Raw genomic sequence first — 19,133 nt, forward strand, 5'->3', positions numbered from 1 at the left:
GATTAGTTTTCTGGCACTGATTTTTTTGAAAAATTTTACAGTTACATGTCCAATAACAACAGAAATGGCTTTACTATATGATGCTGTACAATTGTATGCAGAAACAACAAAGACAATAAGCTTTCGAACGATTCCTTTGAATTGTTCAGATGCAAGTGTTTGGGATAAAGGTGAAACATTTGGCAACTACATGGCTTTGGTAAAAAAAAAATACTAATATACAATAACTCAAAGAAATCCACAATGGCCATTTTTTCCTTCTTTAGAGCGTTAAAGAAGGTCTTACGGGAAATATATTTTTTGAAGCCGGCATCCGAACAGATTATACTTTTGAAATTGTCGAACTTACATCAGCGGGTCTAAATAAAGTTGGGACCTGGCATACAGAAAATGGACTTACTACGAGCCGAACTATGCCATCAAGTGATGTAGTTAGTACGGGTGAATTGTCTTTGGCAAATAAAACTTTTACTGTTTTATTGGCATTGGTATTTTATACAAAAAAAATTTTTTTAAAACTATATAAAACATTTATAACTTTTTTTGTTTGTTTTAGAATGCACCACATGCTATGTTGAAACAGTCAACTGTTAAACTATCCGGAAATAGTCGTTATGAAGGATTTGGAGTTGATCTTATTAAAGAGTTAGCTGAAAAATTGGGATTTAATTTTACATTTAATATACACGTAGATGATAATTATGGATTTTATGATACTATAACAAACGTGTCCACTGGAATGGTTCATGAAATCATGGAAGGGGTAAGTTAGGACTTCTTAAAAAAATTATTTAAATATATTAGAGACAGAATGACTTGATTAAGTTGAAAATGGCCCATTTATTTTGCCATTGCAATCTGAGCACTGACAGGGAAATCCGTTTGAAAGCAGAAAAAAAAATCTTGAAAAATTGGAATCTTAAAAAAAAACACCCTTTCACCCAAAATAATTTTATGGACACTTCAGATTTTTTACTTGAGATTAGTTTAGGAAACAATGACCACGAGATAATAATGAGGTATAACATTAAGATGAAGGAGAATAAGAAAAAAAGCGGATTTCGCAATTCTGTCCTTCTTTCTGTCTATACCTGGAGCCAAACCACTGAAACTTGGTAGTTAAGAAATGTTTAAAGAATCAAAATTAACGGTTTTTTCCATAAGAACAAAATGAAAAGGTTGTTTTTTCACTAAAACGGCTCTACGGATTTAAGGCACCTGCCATAGAACCGTTTTCTTGATTTGTAACTTACTCGTAAGCCATTTAAACGTTTCCAACGAAAATTTTTGTACAAAAAACGTTTAAGAAGCGTTAATTAAAAAATTTTGATTTTTGAAACTGAAACTGCCTATAATAGTAATATTTGGTTATTTTTGGTACCTATTCTGTTCCCAACTTCAAAAACTGTGCAGAAGGGAGCGGTCACGAGAGAGTAAAAAAATAAGGATTATGATATTCACCCAAAACAAATTTAGGGGTGGTACAAACTGCTGGGTGAAATTATAAATGCACTGGACTACTTATGTTAATATTGCAAGGAGGTACATTTATAGCGATAGAAATCGTTCTATGTATGACAACAAAACAAGAACTACAAAAATATTTAAAAAAATTGTAACCGCTTTTATTAGCATTGCGCAGTATAATTTATCAGTTTTATCAGTTTTATCAGTTTTAAAAGTTGCCGGGTGTAGGGGGCCAAAAAACATCGAACTACTTAAATTAAAAAAAAAAAAAAACTTGAAAATATAACTTAACAATTTGTAAAAAGAAATAACCTTTATCTATTTTTAATAATAATTTCAGAGAGCTGATCTCGGAGTAACTGATCTAACAATTACTTCTGAACGTGAATCTGGAGTTGATTTCACAATTCCGTTTATGAATTTAGGTACAATTTTGAATAATTTTTTGAATAATTCTATTCCATTATAAAAGCTAACTTAAATAAAATCATTTACAGGAATTTCAATATTATACCAAAAACCACGCAAAGATCCACCCAAACTTTTCTCTTTCATGGATCCATTTTCTGGAGAAGTTTGGGTGTATTTGGGTCTCGCCTATTTCGGAGTATCATTAAGTTTATTCATTCTGGGCCGTTTGGCTCCACCTGAATGGGATAATCCTTTTCCTTGTATAGAAGATCCAACCGAATTAGATAACCAATTGAGTTTGGGAAATTCTTTGTGGTTTTCTACTGGATCTTTATTGCAACAAGGTTCTGAAATTGCACCAAAGTAATTAAAATAAAAAACCATGTAAAGTAGTATATTAATAATTTCAAAAATATTTTTAAGAGCCTTATCGACAAGAGTATTGGCTTCATTCTTTTGGTTATTCACAACTATTGTTGTTGCATCATATACAGCAAATTTAGCAGCTTGTCTCACACTTGAATCACCCACTAGCTTGATAAACGATGTCAAAGATCTTGCTGATAGAAAAGGTGGCGTGAACTACGGAGCCAAGAGTAAGGGCAGTACAAGGAATTTTTTTAAGGTTCGTACAAGATAAAAGTTATGTACCATAAAAATAATCATATCAAACTCTTTCAGAACTCGGAAGATCCGAATTACATAAAAATGAATGAATATATGATTGCGCACCCAGAACAATTGACCAGTACCAATGAGCAAGGTGTCGAGAAAGTTCTAGGTGGAAACTATGCTTATTTGATGGAATCAACTTCTATTGAATACAATGTGGCCAGAATATGTAATTTAACACAAATTGGCAGGTTACTGGATGAAAAGAGTTATGGCATTGCTATGAGAAAGAGTAAGAGAACTTGATTTCGAATTATGGGAAAAAGTCTTAATCTTCATCTTTTAGATTGGCCATATCGTGACAAAATCAACGATGCACTTCTTGAGCTTCAAGAATCGGGTGTATTGTCGAAAATGAAAAACAAATGGTGGAATGAAGTTGGAACCGGTGGTTGTACGGTAAGATTTAACCTTTTTTTTCTCCGTTGAAATTCGAAACCAAACTTGTATTTCTAGACTAAATCGGAACAATCGGAAGCCGCCAAACTGGGTATGCCAAATTTGGGTGGAGTTTATTTTGTACTTTTGGTTGGAAGTTTAATAGCTGCGGCATGTGGTATTATAGATTGGTTATTCTTTGTATTTAGGAAAGCAAGGCATTATCAAGTAAGGATTGTGTGAACCAGAGATACCCAAAAGAGATGAGAAACTTCTGACGTCATACGGGTTTGCCTACAAGCTCCGGCATACATTTTTGGATAAGTATGCGTAAAAAATCGGATATTTTTGGCTAAGTATGCGGAAAAACACTGTGATTACACTGTGTGTGTTTTTCACATTTATTCACGAATACAAAAGAAATTACAACAACACGAAATAAACAAATGGGTTTTGGGGGGTAAAACGTACGAAAGTTTCTCATCTCCTTTGTGTATCTCTGGTGTGAACCATTCTCAAGTAAAACAAAAGTGTATAACCTTAATTTTATTCCAAAGGTTCCATTTAAAGACGCTCTGAAGGAAGAATTTAAGATTGTTGTCGATTTTGAAAATAATACCAAAATCGTTCGAAGTACTGGGTCTATATATTCAAGAAATTCGTTTTCCACAATTGAAGCAAATGACTCTGAAGAAAGTAGTGAACATTAATGACATTTTAAAATAAATAAAGAACAAATTGTTAATAAAAAAGATCATAAGATAAAGATACCTACATAATCATTAAATTTATTTTTAACTATCTTTTTTACTCCGATGAATGCGGGATTTTGCCCTACAAATTGTAAAGTACATATTTAAGAATTTATTTCACCATGTACTAAACAAAATATTTGCAGTTCAGCAGGATAATAGTAATGTTGAGGGGCCGTTATTATATTATAGCGCTCAATGCAGTAAATGCTTCCAATAACGAATCAAAAGTCGATTTTCTAAATTTTAAAGTTAAGAAGTTAGGTCAATACGAAACGGTAGTAAAATTCTCTAAGATCAATAAGATTTTTAAAATTTTTTTGCAAGTAAAAAAAATTATAATGTTCCACAAAACTGAATATTCAATTTTTCCTTCAATCAAATTACATTACGTCATGGAAACAGATTTTGACGCCAAAAAGCATGAAAGGCACCACTATGTGCCGCTCAGGTAGGTAGTAGTGATGGTCAGGCAAAAATTACCTGTCACACTTAAATCCTTATGGATCCATTGTGATACAAATGTGCCGCTCAGTTCAATTCTAAATTAGTACGAAAATTTGAATTGAAAAGTTAATTTCTTTTAATTAAGAGCCGATTTTTCAATCTTCTGATAAACGGTGAGTTTATTGTTCGAGGAATAAAGTTATCAGATAACAAAATTGAATTTTTCAATAAAAAAATCTATTCTACAGAATAACAAAAAAAATGTCAAATTCAAAAATATTCAAAATTAAACGTAATTTTTATTCATAATTTTTTTTTGTTTTCTTGTGTTCCCTTGTATTTTTTGTGTGGTTTTTAAATTTGTGAAAAAAGCATCTTAATAATAATTTATAATCTCAAAGAAATCCATTTCATCAATATTTTCTTCAAAACAGCTTTGACAATCGACATATGTACTTTTTTTGTTGAGATTATTCCTTAGAATAATTTTTATACGTCTCTGAAAGAAGGAGATAGTTTTATTCATCTAATAAATGTTTTATTAAAGGAATAAGCTATATCCGACTAATGAAAAATTGATTTTTTCTCTATCTAGGGGAATAACTACTAACTGACTGTTTAATTGACTATTGAAAAATTGGCCCTAAGAAAATTTAAAAAAAAAGTTAGCCACCATAGTATACGAATCTAGCAGGCGTGTGGTTGGAATACTCATTAAATTTAAAACATTGATAGTATTATTTAAGTTAACGCTTAAGATTGTCGCTTAGGTCAATGAGCCACCTCGTTGTTTAAAATTGTAATCAAGGATTCTGCCTTTTCAATTAAACAAATTTGATCTTCCTTGTAGGCTATATATACAGCGTACAAAGAAGATCAAAGGAGAATGGGCAAATTTGTATGGAACGAGGACGTTACGCGGCCATTAATGAATTTATTATTTTATGATGTTATTAAGTCTTACATATGTTTTACAGAAGTTTTATCCTTCTGACGTACTTCAGAAACGGATAAAATGCATTTTTGCATTTAACAATTTATGCAGATTGTTTCAACGTTGTAACTTTAATTTGTATTTTAAGTGCATATTATGATACTCTGTCATTTTTCCCAACTCTGAAGACCTTAATCTTGAATATCCAACCACTAGAACCCAACAAAATTGCAATTAGTAGATTTTTTCTTACTGAAATCAAATAAATTACATTTATAATAATTTTTATATATTTTTCCATTAAATTAAAAATTTTTTTATGAAACTATCCTCAAAATGTAAAAAACGAATATGTCTAAAAAAAAAACCGAGATCCCAAAATGGAACCAATGTGAGTTTTAGGCTCACTGAATCGAAAATACATTGAGCCGGCCATATTCATAAACACTGTTTAGTTGTTTAGTGTTTAAGCTGCTTTTAAGTAAAACTCAAATTTATCCTATTTGAATTACATTGGATGAACTCCATTTTTAGTTTTTAGTTAGGTAAACAACAACTAAGAATAATGCCCTATTTAGTTTAATATATATATTTTTTTAATTAATAAAATAAGTATAAACATGCCCCCAAATCTGAAAAATTTAATATTTCAAAAACTGCTGCTACTACTGCTACTTCTAAGAAACCAATACCTACGATTTTTGAGCTTAATGAATCCAAATTTGTTAAATTTGGTATTAAATATTCTTAAAAAATTTAAAAAGTTGAAAATTTTTCACCAGCGTCATTATTTTGATTTTAACCCTCAACTACAAGAAATCCATTCCCATATTTCACTAAGACCGCCCGCACACTAAAGATATTTTTAAAAAATTTCTCCCGAAAATGTTAAAAAAAGGTATTAAATATTTTTTTAAGGTACCTACGTAAGTGTTTAATCTCTAAAAATTCGAAATTCGATTTGCGACTACTTTCCAACTCCAAAGTTTCAAAATTCATCCTAACTATCGAATCATAGCTTGCACTCCTTCCTACTAAAAACATTTTTCTTATTAATTAAGTTAAAAACAAAAACTGTAAACTTAAGTTTTGTTTCTTAACTTCAAATAATTCAAGAGAGACAAGACAAAAATCTAATTTGGAAATATTTACTCTCAGAATCTTTTTTAATTAGGTGTTTGAAATCACTGAACTTTGATTATTGCAAATTTTGTTCGATTCAAAACTCTCACAGTTTTGTATTCAATTTTTGAAAAGCTCACTCTCCGCTCTCAGCATTTGATGAATTAAATAAAAACAAATTTATTCTGCTGGACGTTCAGAACGTTTTTCAATTCCAAATATCTATTTTTTCAGATTCAGAACACTTCTCAGTAGTTTTTCTTCACTCATCATAAAAAGTTCTTTCTTCGTCAAGAGATGTGCGGCTGAATAGTTTGATTCTTAAAAAAAGATACGATAAAAAAAAATTCGTATGGAAAATATATAAGTTAAAAAACAAAAAAAAAAACCTTTATAACAAACCATTCGAACTTGACATTCAATCAAGTATTATGAATATGAAAAGTGGAATTATTTCATTCATAGTTTTCATTGCTATCGAATTGAAATCCGTCGCCCCGGATGGCATTAGAATTGGTAACTTTTGAGTATTTTTTTCATACAAAATACAAATAATGTCATGGTTGATATTTTCTCCCACAACTTTGACAAAAATTTAAAAATAAACTCAACAAAATGAGGAAATTGAAGAAATATTTCATGTTTATTTTGTTTCTTTTTTTTAATTATGTACGAATAAGAAAGACAAAAACATAAATAAATTAGATTTTATTCTCTATTTTTAAGGCTTAATAACCGATCGAAATGTTGAACAAATGCAAACAGTTTTTCAAACAGCAATCGAAGCTGCAAACGCTGATTTGGAAGTACCTCTGTGGCCAACACAGAGTGAAGTTACTGTTGGTGATTCATATGAAGCGTACAAAGCAATTTGTGAAATGTTGATGGTATGAAATAAAAACGAACCGTAAACAATGAAAAAATATGTTTACACATTTTTCAGCAAGGTGTTGGAGGTATATTTGGAACTTCTTCGAAAAATACAGCAATGCATTTGATGGCTGTTTGTGATGCAAAAGAAATACCTTTTATGAGTTCTCATATGGATTTTGACCCAAGAAAATCTGTAATGGTTAATTTACATCCGCATCCGAAAGATATTGCAAAAGTCATTCACGATCTGATAGATGCATTTGAATGGAAAAGTTTAACTTTTCTTTATGAGTCAGGTAAAAATAGGACCGATTTTAAGAAATTTTAGTGTTTTACGGTAACTAATATATTTTTTACTTTTCAGGTGATTATCTTACTATTTTAAACGAATTAATCAGTTTGTACGATTGTGGAGGACCATTCATTACCGTTCGTCGATATGATTTGCAACTAAATGGAAATTACAAAAGTATTCTTCGAAGAGTGAGAAAATCAGATGACAGTTATGTAGTTATTGTTGGTTCAGTAGAAACACTGCCAGAAGTTCTTAGACAAGTGAGTAAAATTAAATAGTGGTCATTTATTGAAACCCATAGAAATATTTCTAATTTAAATTACTAAACGGCTCATTGAAACCTTTTAAATGCTCTATGAGCCCCGTTCATCACGTGCATTAATTTGAAAAACTCGCGTTTTTTAAAACTCCGAAAACCATATACAGTCGAGAATTAAATCTGTCAGACTTCTGTATCAGGTCGCATAACAGCTGCGTTCCTTTGGGAACATTTATCTACTGCTTAGTACTTAAAATTACTTTGAATTACTTTTGCTTTACTGAAAAAAATAGTTCAAAGCAGCTTTAAGTACTAAGCAGTAGATAGCTTTAAAACTGACTGCTTACATTTTTGTTTTAGCTGCACTTCCAAAATTTGTCGTGGAGTTTTAGACTATCAAAGCTGTTTCTACGATTTCACTAAATACTGAAGAGGAGTTTTCTGACTTCAATAGTATAAAATCTTCCGCGTAGGTGACTGCCTTCAGTAAACGTCTCTTTAGCTTAACAATAATTTGATCTATAAGTAAAAACCATTATAAAGAAAATAATGAACCACTTTTCCGTTTACTTATTTGTTGTTTTTATTGTATTCTTCAATCAGTGGCAAACTTCGAATTTAACAAAATTCAAACTTTTTATTATAACAAATAAGTTCATGTCGAGCTTTAGAATAGGCAAAACCTTGAACTTATTTAGATTCGAAAATTCCCAAATACGCAGAAGCCCAACATCATTAAACCGTCCGATAGAAAAATGTTTGCAAAAATAAATAAGAGAATGGCGCAACATTTTGAAGGATTTAGTAAAATGCTAAAGGGTAATTCCATGAAAAAGTGGACACGAATTTTGAACAAATTATGCAGTCTTTTTTACTTTTTTTATTAGCAAATTACTATTTACAAACGGCAACTCTTTATGAAAGTTGCAAGAAAAGATTCTTTGTTGTATTCCCTTATGGATAGACATAAGATTCAGGGAGTTTAATAATCTTAAAGCATTTTTATAGCATGAGCTTGCCAACAACAGAAGAATTTCACATGAAAATGACGGAAAAACAAGCAAACTGAAAATATGATGAGTCTATTAGTGACGAAGACAATATCCCCTCGTGAGTGCTAAAATAAGTTAACATTTAAGCAAGCTTCGTTACACACTATTCGGTTAAAAAAAAACTTGAGTGAAAATGCATCTTTTCTTTACTTTTGGAACCACAAATCGCAGGTAACATGAGTTACCAAAATAATGTAACGTGAGTTACCTAAATATTTTAAAATTTTTCCTCGAAATATTGAAAAAATGTTTGGTTTTGTCACTCAAATTAAAAGCTTGTAATTTTGTATGTATGGAATCTTCATTGAAAACAAATTGAGATTCTTAATTTCACATAAAAACTTCATACTGTCGGACTCTTAAAATTCTTGTCAGATTTTTGTAAGGTGAGTTACCATCAAACTTTTATTTTTCCCAAGCAAATGTTAAAAATAAAGACAATTTTTTTAGTTAATTATGAAAGTAATAGTTATGCTCCATTCATGGATAGTAATTTCGTATCAATTTACATTAAAATTGATAGGATACGTAGGATTTTTTATATAGAAATGTACTAAATGAAATTATTGAAGGTATATAAAAAAATTAAAAATAAACATAAACATAAAAACCGTTTTTCAAAATAATAAAAGAAACTCTCAAATCGAATTACCCTTGAAACCAAGTATGCAATTTCATTTTTTTACTAAGTTTAGAAAAAAAAATTAAAGTCGTTAGAGCCGTTAAAAAAATAACATTTTTTTGGAAATTAAACTTTAAAAATAAAATTCGTATGCCATTTTTTAGAAATCTAAGACCATCTAAAACCAAAATTTAAAAAATTCAATGTCCGCTTTTCGAAAATTTGATTTTTCAAAAACAGTTTTAAGAATCCAAAAAATTAATTTTTTCAAAATTTTATTTTTATTATGTTATTATTCAAATTTTGGTATTGCTTTAAAAAAAATTCATTGGAATCGAGTTAGTAGTTTCGGAGAAAATCGGATTTAAAGAAAAACGGTTCTATGGCAGGTACCGTTAATAATGATTTTCAAATTTTTTTTTCATACCTTGTCTTAAAACTTACATTTGAATTTTTTTAACAAAATCGTTGGAGCTGTTTTCGAAAAATTTCAACTTTACTAACGTTATATGACAAGTACCGTTATTTTTTGTCCAAAAAAATTTATTCCAAAAATCCTTCTGGAGAGTCGCCAAATAACGCTACAAAACAAGTTTGACATCAATCGGTCCACCATCCATTTAGGCTGTAGCTTCGTTTACACGTTAAAACTGTCATGGGAGACTTTTGTCAACTTTATGAACCTATCAATCGACTCCAAGACTTTGTAGTCGAAAATAAGATCAATTTGATGAAATTAATGTCCCGAAATGTTTCCTCATATGATGTTCAACAACCTAGAAATGATAGGCAATACATTTCTTGACAAGTGTTGGTCGTACAACTCTAACCAAGCCTAAACAGATAAAATCGTTCATGAGAAAAAATCGTTTTAATATTGAAAATCTCTCAAATGCATAAAATCTCGTTACAGAATTAAATATTACACTCCAAAAGACTTAGGGATCCTCACCAGGTTAAGACAAAATAACGTACAGTGATGAAATCGTGCGTTGCAAATCTAAAATTGAAAATTTGCTCGCTTTACACTAAAACTACAAGGTATATTCCCACATGACTGGAAAACAGCTTAATTTAAACCCCCATTTCGCATCTTTGGCTCGTACGGTGATACGGTGAATAACGTCCTATTTACCTGCTTACGGTTCTCGCAAAAAGTTTTGAAAAAGACGCATTGGTTGGCATATAGAAAAGTGAAATAAGTCCAGAGCACTTCATAATTGATCTGACAAAAGGAACGTCTCCATCCAGTCTATGATGCCTTAAAAAAATGTTTGACTTCTACACGTACCTACGTGTTTTATTCCTATGAGTGCATATTTCTTCCCAAGCGACGACTTTCTGAAATCTTCTATCAATATATTAGAGAAAAACCAATAAAATCTTTATAAATTCCCAAAAACTTCCTATAATCTATTTACAATCAGCGAATAAAACTATTTTGTTTTTGTATTAATTCCACAGGCACAACAAGTTGGTATCATAACCGAAGACTACAGCTACATTATCGGAAGCTTAGATTTACAAGCTATCGATTTGGAAGAATTCAAATACAGTGAAGTAAACATAACTTCGATCCGAATGTTCTCTCCAGAACAACCAGAAGTGAAGAAATTAATTACAGCTCTAGGATATCCCGAAGATGACGAAGAGAGAAACAGTAATAAAACTTAAAATTGAAATTAAATTATAATTTTGAAATAAATATTTTTTTTTATAAAAGTTACATGCCCTATAACAATTGAAATGGCTTTACTTTACGATGCCATACAACTCTATGCTGAAACAACAAAAACCATGAGATTTAAACCAGTTTCATTGAATTGCTCTGATAATATTGATTGGGAAAGAGGTTCATCATTTGGAAATTTCTTGCATTCGGCAAGCTTAAGTTTTTTATTGGCATTTTTCATAATTTTTGTTATCACAGTTTTTCTTCTCTTTAGACCGTTGCACAGGGTCTTACTGGAAATATTTTTTTGGAAGCTGGTATTCGAAAAGATTACAATATTGAATTAGTTGAATTGACAGCAGCGGGTCTCCAGAAAATTGGAGATTGGCATTCAGAAAAAGGACTTAATATAAATCGATACGTCCCTTCGGAACCGATGCCATTGGATTATGATCGTTTATCGTTGGTTAATAAAAGTTTAACTGTTCTATTAGCAATGGTGAGTTAATAATTTTGATGTGTTTTTAAACAAAAATTGTTAATTTTTTTAAAATTTTGTTTTAGAATGCACCGCATGTTATGTTAAAGCAATCTACTATGAAACTTTCCGGAAATAACCGCTATGAAGGATTTGGAGTTGAACTTATTCAGCGGTTAGCTGAAAAGCTTGGATTTAATTATACATTTAACATGCACGTAGATGGTAATTATGGTTCTTTTAATTCTTCGAGTAATATTTCAACAGGAATGGTGCGCGAGATTATGGAAGGGGTAAGTAATAAAAGCAGATTTTTTCAAACCATATATAAAAATAAATCGTTAAATATGTTTCTAATAGCTAAACTCAAGAATTGTTGGACCAACTTAGTTAATATTTTTTCCCAAATATTTTATAGTTCAAGGGAAGGTAAAAAATAAAAAAAAAAAAAAAAAATGTCCAAAAATAGGTCCGAGTTACGAATTATTTCTAAGATCTCCAATTTTGTAGGTTTTTCCCCCTTTTCTCAACTTTGAATAAAATGGAGTTATATGATTTTTATACCAGATGCTTCAATTAAGTCTCGTACAAAAGGGAATGAGATAATGTAATCGGATCAAGTTCTGAGATTTGGTTTTAAATTTATGTTGATTAAATAATGATTGTTTTTATTTTTGCAATTTTCAAACAACTTTAAGAAAAATGAATTAAAACAAATTTGTCAAGTAAAACAATCAAACTTAAGTCAATTAAAATTAAAAAAGCAAATCAAGAACTCGGGACCCTTTCATACCAGTACTTTTTATCCCAAACTTAATTCAAACCAAGGAGAACTTGGCTTCTTTTTTATGTTTTTGTTGAGATTTCACTTCTTCTTATGAAACATTGGAAAATACTATGAATTCAGGATTGTTTTCCATTGATAATGTGTGTATTAGAGTGACCGCAACTTCCAAAGAAAAAATTTTTATTAAATTAAAGGTAGTGTTTTTACACATAATTCAGATGCTAAATTTGTTTAGTCTTACTTAAAAAAACTATATTGTGTTCAATTTAAATTTTCAGTACTGACCTCAAAAAAGAGCTGAGGTGCAAACTCTGTTAACAATGAAACTTTCTATGTTATAGATTGCTGTAAGGTATCTGATCGAAATGCTTCTCGTATAATTTTAATAAAGGCTGAACATTTTATGGGATTCCCCCGGCCAAATTTCGAAAATCGATTTCTTGCAGTCACTCTAGTGTGTATCTTCGCAACTATATTGATACTTTACTTTAAGTTTTAGTCCTACAGCATTTTTTTTATCTTTGGGAGTCTTTGCCCATTGTGTGGTGTTGTAGAATTTAAAATAGGTCGTACTTTTTTGGCATTGAATGGTTAATGTGGATGGATGCTACATCCCTTTTCTTTGATTTCTTTGAAAATCCCATGTTTTTAATTTTACCTAAAGAAATTGTGGGATTGTTGAATTTCATTGTTTTACGATGATTCGGTACCTTAAAGCTAATATATTACAAAATGGGTGGGAACGACGCTCCCCTGAGCAGAATATCTCAAGTTTCAAATTAGTTCCTCACTATAAACTACAATTTTGTCATTCTATTAAGTTTAATTTTTCTAAAATCATTAGAATTTAGAAGTACTCCATAAAGTTTGATTAAACGAAAATGAAACGTTTCTTGAATAGAAAATCTTAACCTTAAAATGTTAAACTTTGTATCACCAGCTCTACCATTATTCCAAGATTTATGTACTAAAATAAAATAGTCTGCAAAACCTTATTCGAATCCGTCAACGATTTCGTGTTGCCGCGTCCTTATTAGTTTTTGTAAGTTCTGTGGGGGCCCAAAAATTTAAATTTCGAAAAATTAATGCACAACCCCTTAGTTCTATACGTATGCTGAAGTAAGGTGATGCATAGATTTTACTAAATTTTGTTCGTGCTTATCGGCACTTTTCTCAATTTTGTTTATAATTGAACAACTTCGAGTAGGTATGCAACAAAAATATAAGAAAGTGTGGATAAGCACCTGTGTTTTCGAAATAGAGTAAAATTGTGACAACAGCTTATTTTATTGGTTGGTACAAATAATTGTATACAATTAATGTTTTAAAATTAGTGAAATTCTTGTCATCTAATTTGCGACTGAATAATCACGCGATCAAAATCGCCTAGCCTTAGGGAGTTTTCATTGAACGGCGACGATATTATCTAATTGAGGTTAAAATCGATTGAATGAAGTTTTTATGTAAAAAAATTAACTTCAGATTTTTGCGTAGAAAATTGAACTTTTCTAAGAAATATATAAAATGTAAAAGGCGTATTTGGAGATTAATTAGGACGCCGATATTCTGAAACTTGCCTAATTGAAAAAACCTCAATAATAACAAAACATGTTCCCTTTACCCATATCAAAAAAAAATTATATTATACGTGTTTACTGGCGATATGATTATTTGATTTGTTTAGTCCCATAATTCGATTTTTCCTGAAATTACCTTAAGACTAAAAAGGACTGAACATCGTTGGCCTGCCAGCTAGTTTAATAATAAAGTTGTATGATATTCAAACTCACCTTATTATGAATGGCATGACTGTCCACTTGGCTTCTGGTGATTTCTATCCAATCATATCCAATATTTCGATTAATTCTGCATCTTTAAAATAAACAAAAAAAAAAACATTAATATATTTTTACAGAGAGCTGATTTAGGAGTTACAGACCTTACAATTACATCTGAGCGGGAAGCTGGAGTTGACTTTACAATTCCATTTATGAATTTAGGTAAACAGTTTTTCCATGTTTTCCAAATTTTTCATTAAATTTTCATCTAAAATTTTAGGAATCTCCGTTTTGTACCAAAAACCACGTAAATTAGAACCAAAATTATTTTCCTTCATGGATCCATTTTCGGGCAAGGTTTGGATTTGGTTGGGTATATCGTTTTTTGGTGTATCCCTGGCATTTTTCATTTTGGGTCGACTTGCACCTGGTGAATGGGATAATCCATATTCATGTATTGAAGAACCAGAGGTATTAGAAAATCAATTGACTATAAGTAATTCCATTTGGTTTGCCACCGGGGCACTATTGCAGCAGGGAAGTGAAATTGCTCCAAAGTATGAATGTATTCTGTTGGTTTGAGTTAATAAAAATTTATATATTTTTTTTTTTATTTTTTCGTTTCAGAGCTCTTTCTACTAGACTTTTGTCTTCCATCTGGTGGTTTTTCACTCTTATTTTAGTGGCATCATATACAGCAAATTTAGCAGCTTGTCTTACAATTGAAAACCCTACAAGTCTCATTAATGATGTAAAAGATCTGGCTGAGAATAAAGGTGGAGTTACGTATGGAGCAAAGAGCAGTGGTAGTACTAGAACTTTTTTTAAGGTACAACATCGGTTTCATGGCTTTTCATTGTTTCATGTTAAACTGTTCAAATTTTTAAATAGAACACTGAAGATGTAACTTACAGCTTAATGAATGATTTTATGAATCAAAATCCAAATTTATTAACAAGTACAAACGATGAAGGTGTACAAAGAGTTTTAACAGAAAACTATGCATTTCTAATGGAATCAACATCAATTGAATATAATGCGGCTCGTATATGTAATCTAACACAAATTGGAGGATTATTAGATGAAAAGGGCTATGGTATTGCAATGAAGAAGAGTAAGGCGAATCCAAAAATAAAAATGTTTGTTTTTGTTGTATATATTATATTAATTTGTATTATAAGATTGGCCCTATCGTGATAAACTTAATGATGCACTTCTTGAATTGCAAGAATCAGGAGTTTTAGCTAAAATGAAGTCGAAATGGTGGTTTGAATTAGGAACAGGAAGTTGTACTGTGAGTTTTTGTAGACCGTTAATAATGCAAAGAATTTTGTTTTTAATATTTTTTTTTCTATTTACAGAGTAAAACAGAACAATCTGAAGCAAAGGAAATGGGAATGCCAAATTTGGGAGGAGTTTATTTAGTACTTTTAATTGGAACTTCGGTAGCAGCAGCTTGTGGGCTGCTTGATTGGTTATTATTTGTGTTTAGAAAAGCAAGGCATTATAAGGTAAGGACTATTTTTGGAATTATTTTGTATTTTAGATTTATAAGAGCTCAAATGAACCCTAATAATATTTAATTTCTTTAAACGTGGATACATTATTATGAGGTTAGTACCGAGTCTATATACTCGGAAAGACTCCCCTCTATCATTAACAAGGGTGTTCTTCCATACTGTATGATGGCTTCCAACTATGAGGCTAGTTCAGCTAGTTCAGCCTCATCAAATATCTTCTCCAGTGTTAGTCCCAGGAGAGAGCCGAAGTTATCATGCCCAAGATATGCCGGGACTAGCCAATATGAGCATATGGGTGTTTCCAGCCTGCCTGCGGTTATGTCTTCATCAGTAAAATTAGAGAGTAAAAATATGTTAATGCTACTTTTAATTAGAATGCAAGATCTGGGGTCACCTTTGTCTGTTGCATACAGTATGAAGTATCCAGGGGTGCAATCGGCTATTGTGATCGTTGATAGTCACAAGAACCAAATTCGGACTACAAAAATTATATTTCACAGAGCAAATTGATATTTTGTGATTATCACAAATCACAATAGAAAATTCCATCCCAGGAGTCCTTGATCCCCACATCGATAGGAAGGAATTCGATTAACCAGCACCCTCAACTACACGAACAGTCATCTTTTTTGAAGATGCGTAGATTGATCGTCTCACATCCAAAGCGAATCATGCCTTTTGTTTGCGCCAAGGGGTCAAGGGAGTCTTTATTGTTTCAATAAAGATCGCTTATCTTCTCGAGCTTTCCGACTTTCAGGTCATGAGTAGGCAAAAGGAGATTGCTTAGCTTGATTAATAGGAAAATTTCATCCATACAGGGGGTCTATTACGTAATACGAAACGAGCGGCAAGTCAACGATACTGAAGTAAATGATAATCACGACAAAGAGCGATTATATAAGTCGTTTGGCCAAACTAAACCAAAAAAAAATATTTTTTGAATTCTACCAGCAAACGCAATAATATTGTGACAGCTGAACGAAAACGAAAGTAAAACGATAGGTTAATGGCAATCGTAAAGATTAACGAGTATCGTTGAAGTAAAACGATTATCGTAATACGTAGTCGCATTTCAATGAGAACGAAGTAGTCTCAACGATTATCGTTTTACAAAATAGGGCCCCAGGAGAGTTCCACCGGAATAAACGTCCGAGCCCTAGGTCTGCTGGAGATATATTCCTTAGCACAACCTCGAGTCTCACACCTGGTCAAACTTCCCCAATTTGCTGAAAGCTAGCTTATATAGATTGCACGATCTCTTATCGTCACAAACGATGAGTTTGACAGGACTATGATGTCAACCGCCATCGCTTGTGATCGGAGGTGGAACCCGGAATTTCCTTCATAAAAAGAATCAAAATTGGCTGAACTGAAAGGATTTTTTGACAGCTAATCAGTTGGAGACTCTGAACCTGTCCAATGATTTAGCTGTATTCTGCTATTTTGGTTACACATTTCGACGCCTACTTTCAATTGTTGTTTTAGAACAAACAGCCTTCAAAAATTCTCAAGCAGGTTAAGATCGTAAGACTGAGCTGGTCATTACAAAGCTTTCACCAAAATACTTTTTAAGCACGATTTTACGAACCGGTAAGTGAACCAAACGCCACTTAAGAGTTTTTTGTCATCAGCATAAGGAAGCATGTGGTGTTGTATAAAATTTTGATTTATTTGGGTATTTATATTGACAATTGGCTCCACACCCAAGAAACGCCTCCCCAGATCAATACTTTTCCAATTCCCTATTTAATTGAACTGAGTGTATTTTGGACTTTTGTAGGTGCAAAGTGTTTTTTCTTCGAACCCTTTCAGAGCACATTTTTTTTTTTTAATTGATAGGTTTTCGTTTATGTTACTTTGAACCTTAAAAATTTTTTCTACTTATTTAAATTTTTATAAAATTAAAGCTTGCATTTTTTGTAATTCAACAGAGCAAATGAATTGTGCTAATTATGTGTCCACCACTGTATTTGGGGCACTATTTTACTATTTATCATCCTTCATCCTCATCCCGTTCCCTCTCTTAGAAATAACTAGAATACCTTACTTTGTTAATACTATCTTTTTGTATCAAAACAAAATAATCTTTTTTTGTGTTTATTTTAGGTTCGCTTTTGGGATGCATTCAGAGAAGAGTTTCTAATTGTGATAGATTTTTCAAACAATACTAAAATTGTATGCAGTACCGGATCCATATACTCGAAAAATTCTTCATTAACAGTTGACTCGCGAGATAAAACGGAAAGCTAATGCTGTAGTTGAAAAAAATTGTTTACATTAAAATGGAATAAAGACGTTTATTGGTCTCATTATTTATGGAACAGAAAAGATAATTAAACTTAATAATAAGTTGTAAAAGTTTTCTGGGTTTTAAACACAGCAATTTCAAATTTCTTTAAAATAAAATGAATAGTGTTATTATAGCCCAGTAATTTTAGGTTTTATCTGCGGAAAAATTCCTATTGGGCTGAATTTTTGAATACACCTCGTGCCGGCGTTAGATGTTATAGGGGTCAAAATGTCACGAAAATCAGTTTTTCGCATATTCTGCGACGTGTTGCTCGTAAATCACAAGGGGTCTATAGAAAAATTGTTTGTCATAAAATTATCTACAAATATTGCATGCATTTTTCTGTAAAATCAACCGTTTTCGGAATAGAGCGATTTCAAGCGTAGACATAACCCATGATTAGTAATAATAGGTTTGTTTTATTTAAGAGTGAATAATTTTATATTTAAATACTGAAAAGTACATGTGTAATCTCTTTTGCTTTTTATTAATACGTTTTTATAAGTTTTACTTGTAATTGACATTTAAACTAACTTATTAACTAACTTACTTAGTAACTTAGTAACTAACTAAGTAATAAAATCTTAGCAGTAAATTTTGTCCCTCAGGTCAAAATTACCTACCCTGAGACCTTTGAGTGTCAAAACACCCCAAATTAATCTTAGATTACTTTTAAGAGTCATATCGAAACTTTGAACAAATTTATGTAGATTCAATCTACGACGTTATAATATAGGCTCTTTCTCAGCGATCTACTCCGAAAACGGTTAATGTTACAGAAAAATGTATAAGGCAATATTTGTAGATAATTTTATGACGAACAATTTAGACCCCTTATGAACTACGAACAACACGTAGCGAGATATATGCGAAAAACTGATTTTCGTGACATTTTGACCTCTATAACTTCTAACGCCGGCACGCTATCAATGTCGATTTTTCACATCTTCATTACAACGTCGTAAGGAAGGTGTATAGTGTATACCAGTGTATATAGTGTATATTCAGCCCAGTAGGAATTTTTCCGCAGATTGGGGTTAAAAATGCCTAAAATTACCAGTGTATAAAACAAAGGAGAAACATTATTTTCTTTTGTTTTTCTTTTTTTTAGTTTGTTTTGTATGATAACAGGCAACAGAAAAGACTTATATGAATTTTTATAATGATAAAATGGCGGCGTATCTCTGGATGATCCCATTTTGTTTTATTTTAAGACTCTAGTGTCTATCGGCGCCTCTACTGAGTTAGTAATTGAAATTACTGAACAAACTTTATAATAATTAGGGGAAAACTCTTTTAATTTATATTTTAACCATGAGGGATT

At 31.3% G+C, this 19,133-nt stretch overlaps 2 protein-coding genes across 3 annotated transcripts in view; both read left to right on the plus strand.

Moving 5' to 3' along the window:
• The window catches only part of LOC129914391 (glutamate receptor ionotropic, kainate 2-like), a 31,052-nt gene extending 27,334 nt beyond the window's left edge, over window positions 1-3,718 (plus strand). For both annotated transcript variants that reach the window (XM_055993609.1, XM_055993608.1), the window contains 10 exons: window positions 42-199; window positions 267-488; window positions 557-763; window positions 1,808-1,892; window positions 1,965-2,241; window positions 2,302-2,503; window positions 2,560-2,782; window positions 2,837-2,949; window positions 3,007-3,156; window positions 3,486-3,718. In XM_055993609.1, the coding sequence (XP_055849584.1) occupies window positions 42-199; window positions 267-488; window positions 557-763; window positions 1,808-1,892; window positions 1,965-2,241; window positions 2,302-2,503; window positions 2,560-2,782; window positions 2,837-2,949; window positions 3,007-3,156; window positions 3,486-3,638 (1,790 nt within the window). In that variant the 3' untranslated portion in view covers window positions 3,639-3,718. The remainder of the gene's footprint in view (window positions 1-41; window positions 200-266; window positions 489-556; window positions 764-1,807; window positions 1,893-1,964; window positions 2,242-2,301; window positions 2,504-2,559; window positions 2,783-2,836; window positions 2,950-3,006; window positions 3,157-3,485) is intronic.
• A 2,724-nt stretch (window positions 3,719-6,442) lies between these two features.
• LOC129915899 (glutamate receptor ionotropic, kainate 2-like) lies at window positions 6,443-17,844 on the plus strand. The gene is made up of 15 exons (XM_055995600.1): window positions 6,443-6,699; window positions 6,910-7,070; window positions 7,127-7,352; window positions 7,421-7,611; window positions 10,749-10,944; window positions 11,008-11,165; window positions 11,231-11,455; window positions 11,521-11,727; window positions 14,137-14,221; window positions 14,280-14,556; window positions 14,627-14,828; window positions 14,891-15,113; window positions 15,181-15,293; window positions 15,361-15,510; window positions 17,626-17,844. Exons 1-15 carry the CDS (start codon window positions 6,615-6,617, stop codon window positions 17,767-17,769), a joined length of 2,643 nt encoding a protein of 880 aa, XP_055851575.1. The 5' UTR covers window positions 6,443-6,614; the 3' UTR covers window positions 17,770-17,844.
• The last annotated feature ends 1,289 nt before the right edge of the window (window positions 17,845-19,133 follow it).

The sequence above is a fragment of the Episyrphus balteatus genome, chromosome 3 (genome assembly GCF_945859705.1).
Source record: "Episyrphus balteatus chromosome 3, idEpiBalt1.1, whole genome shotgun sequence".
In the NCBI taxonomy this organism is placed as follows: domain Eukaryota; kingdom Metazoa; phylum Arthropoda; class Insecta; order Diptera; family Syrphidae; genus Episyrphus; species Episyrphus balteatus.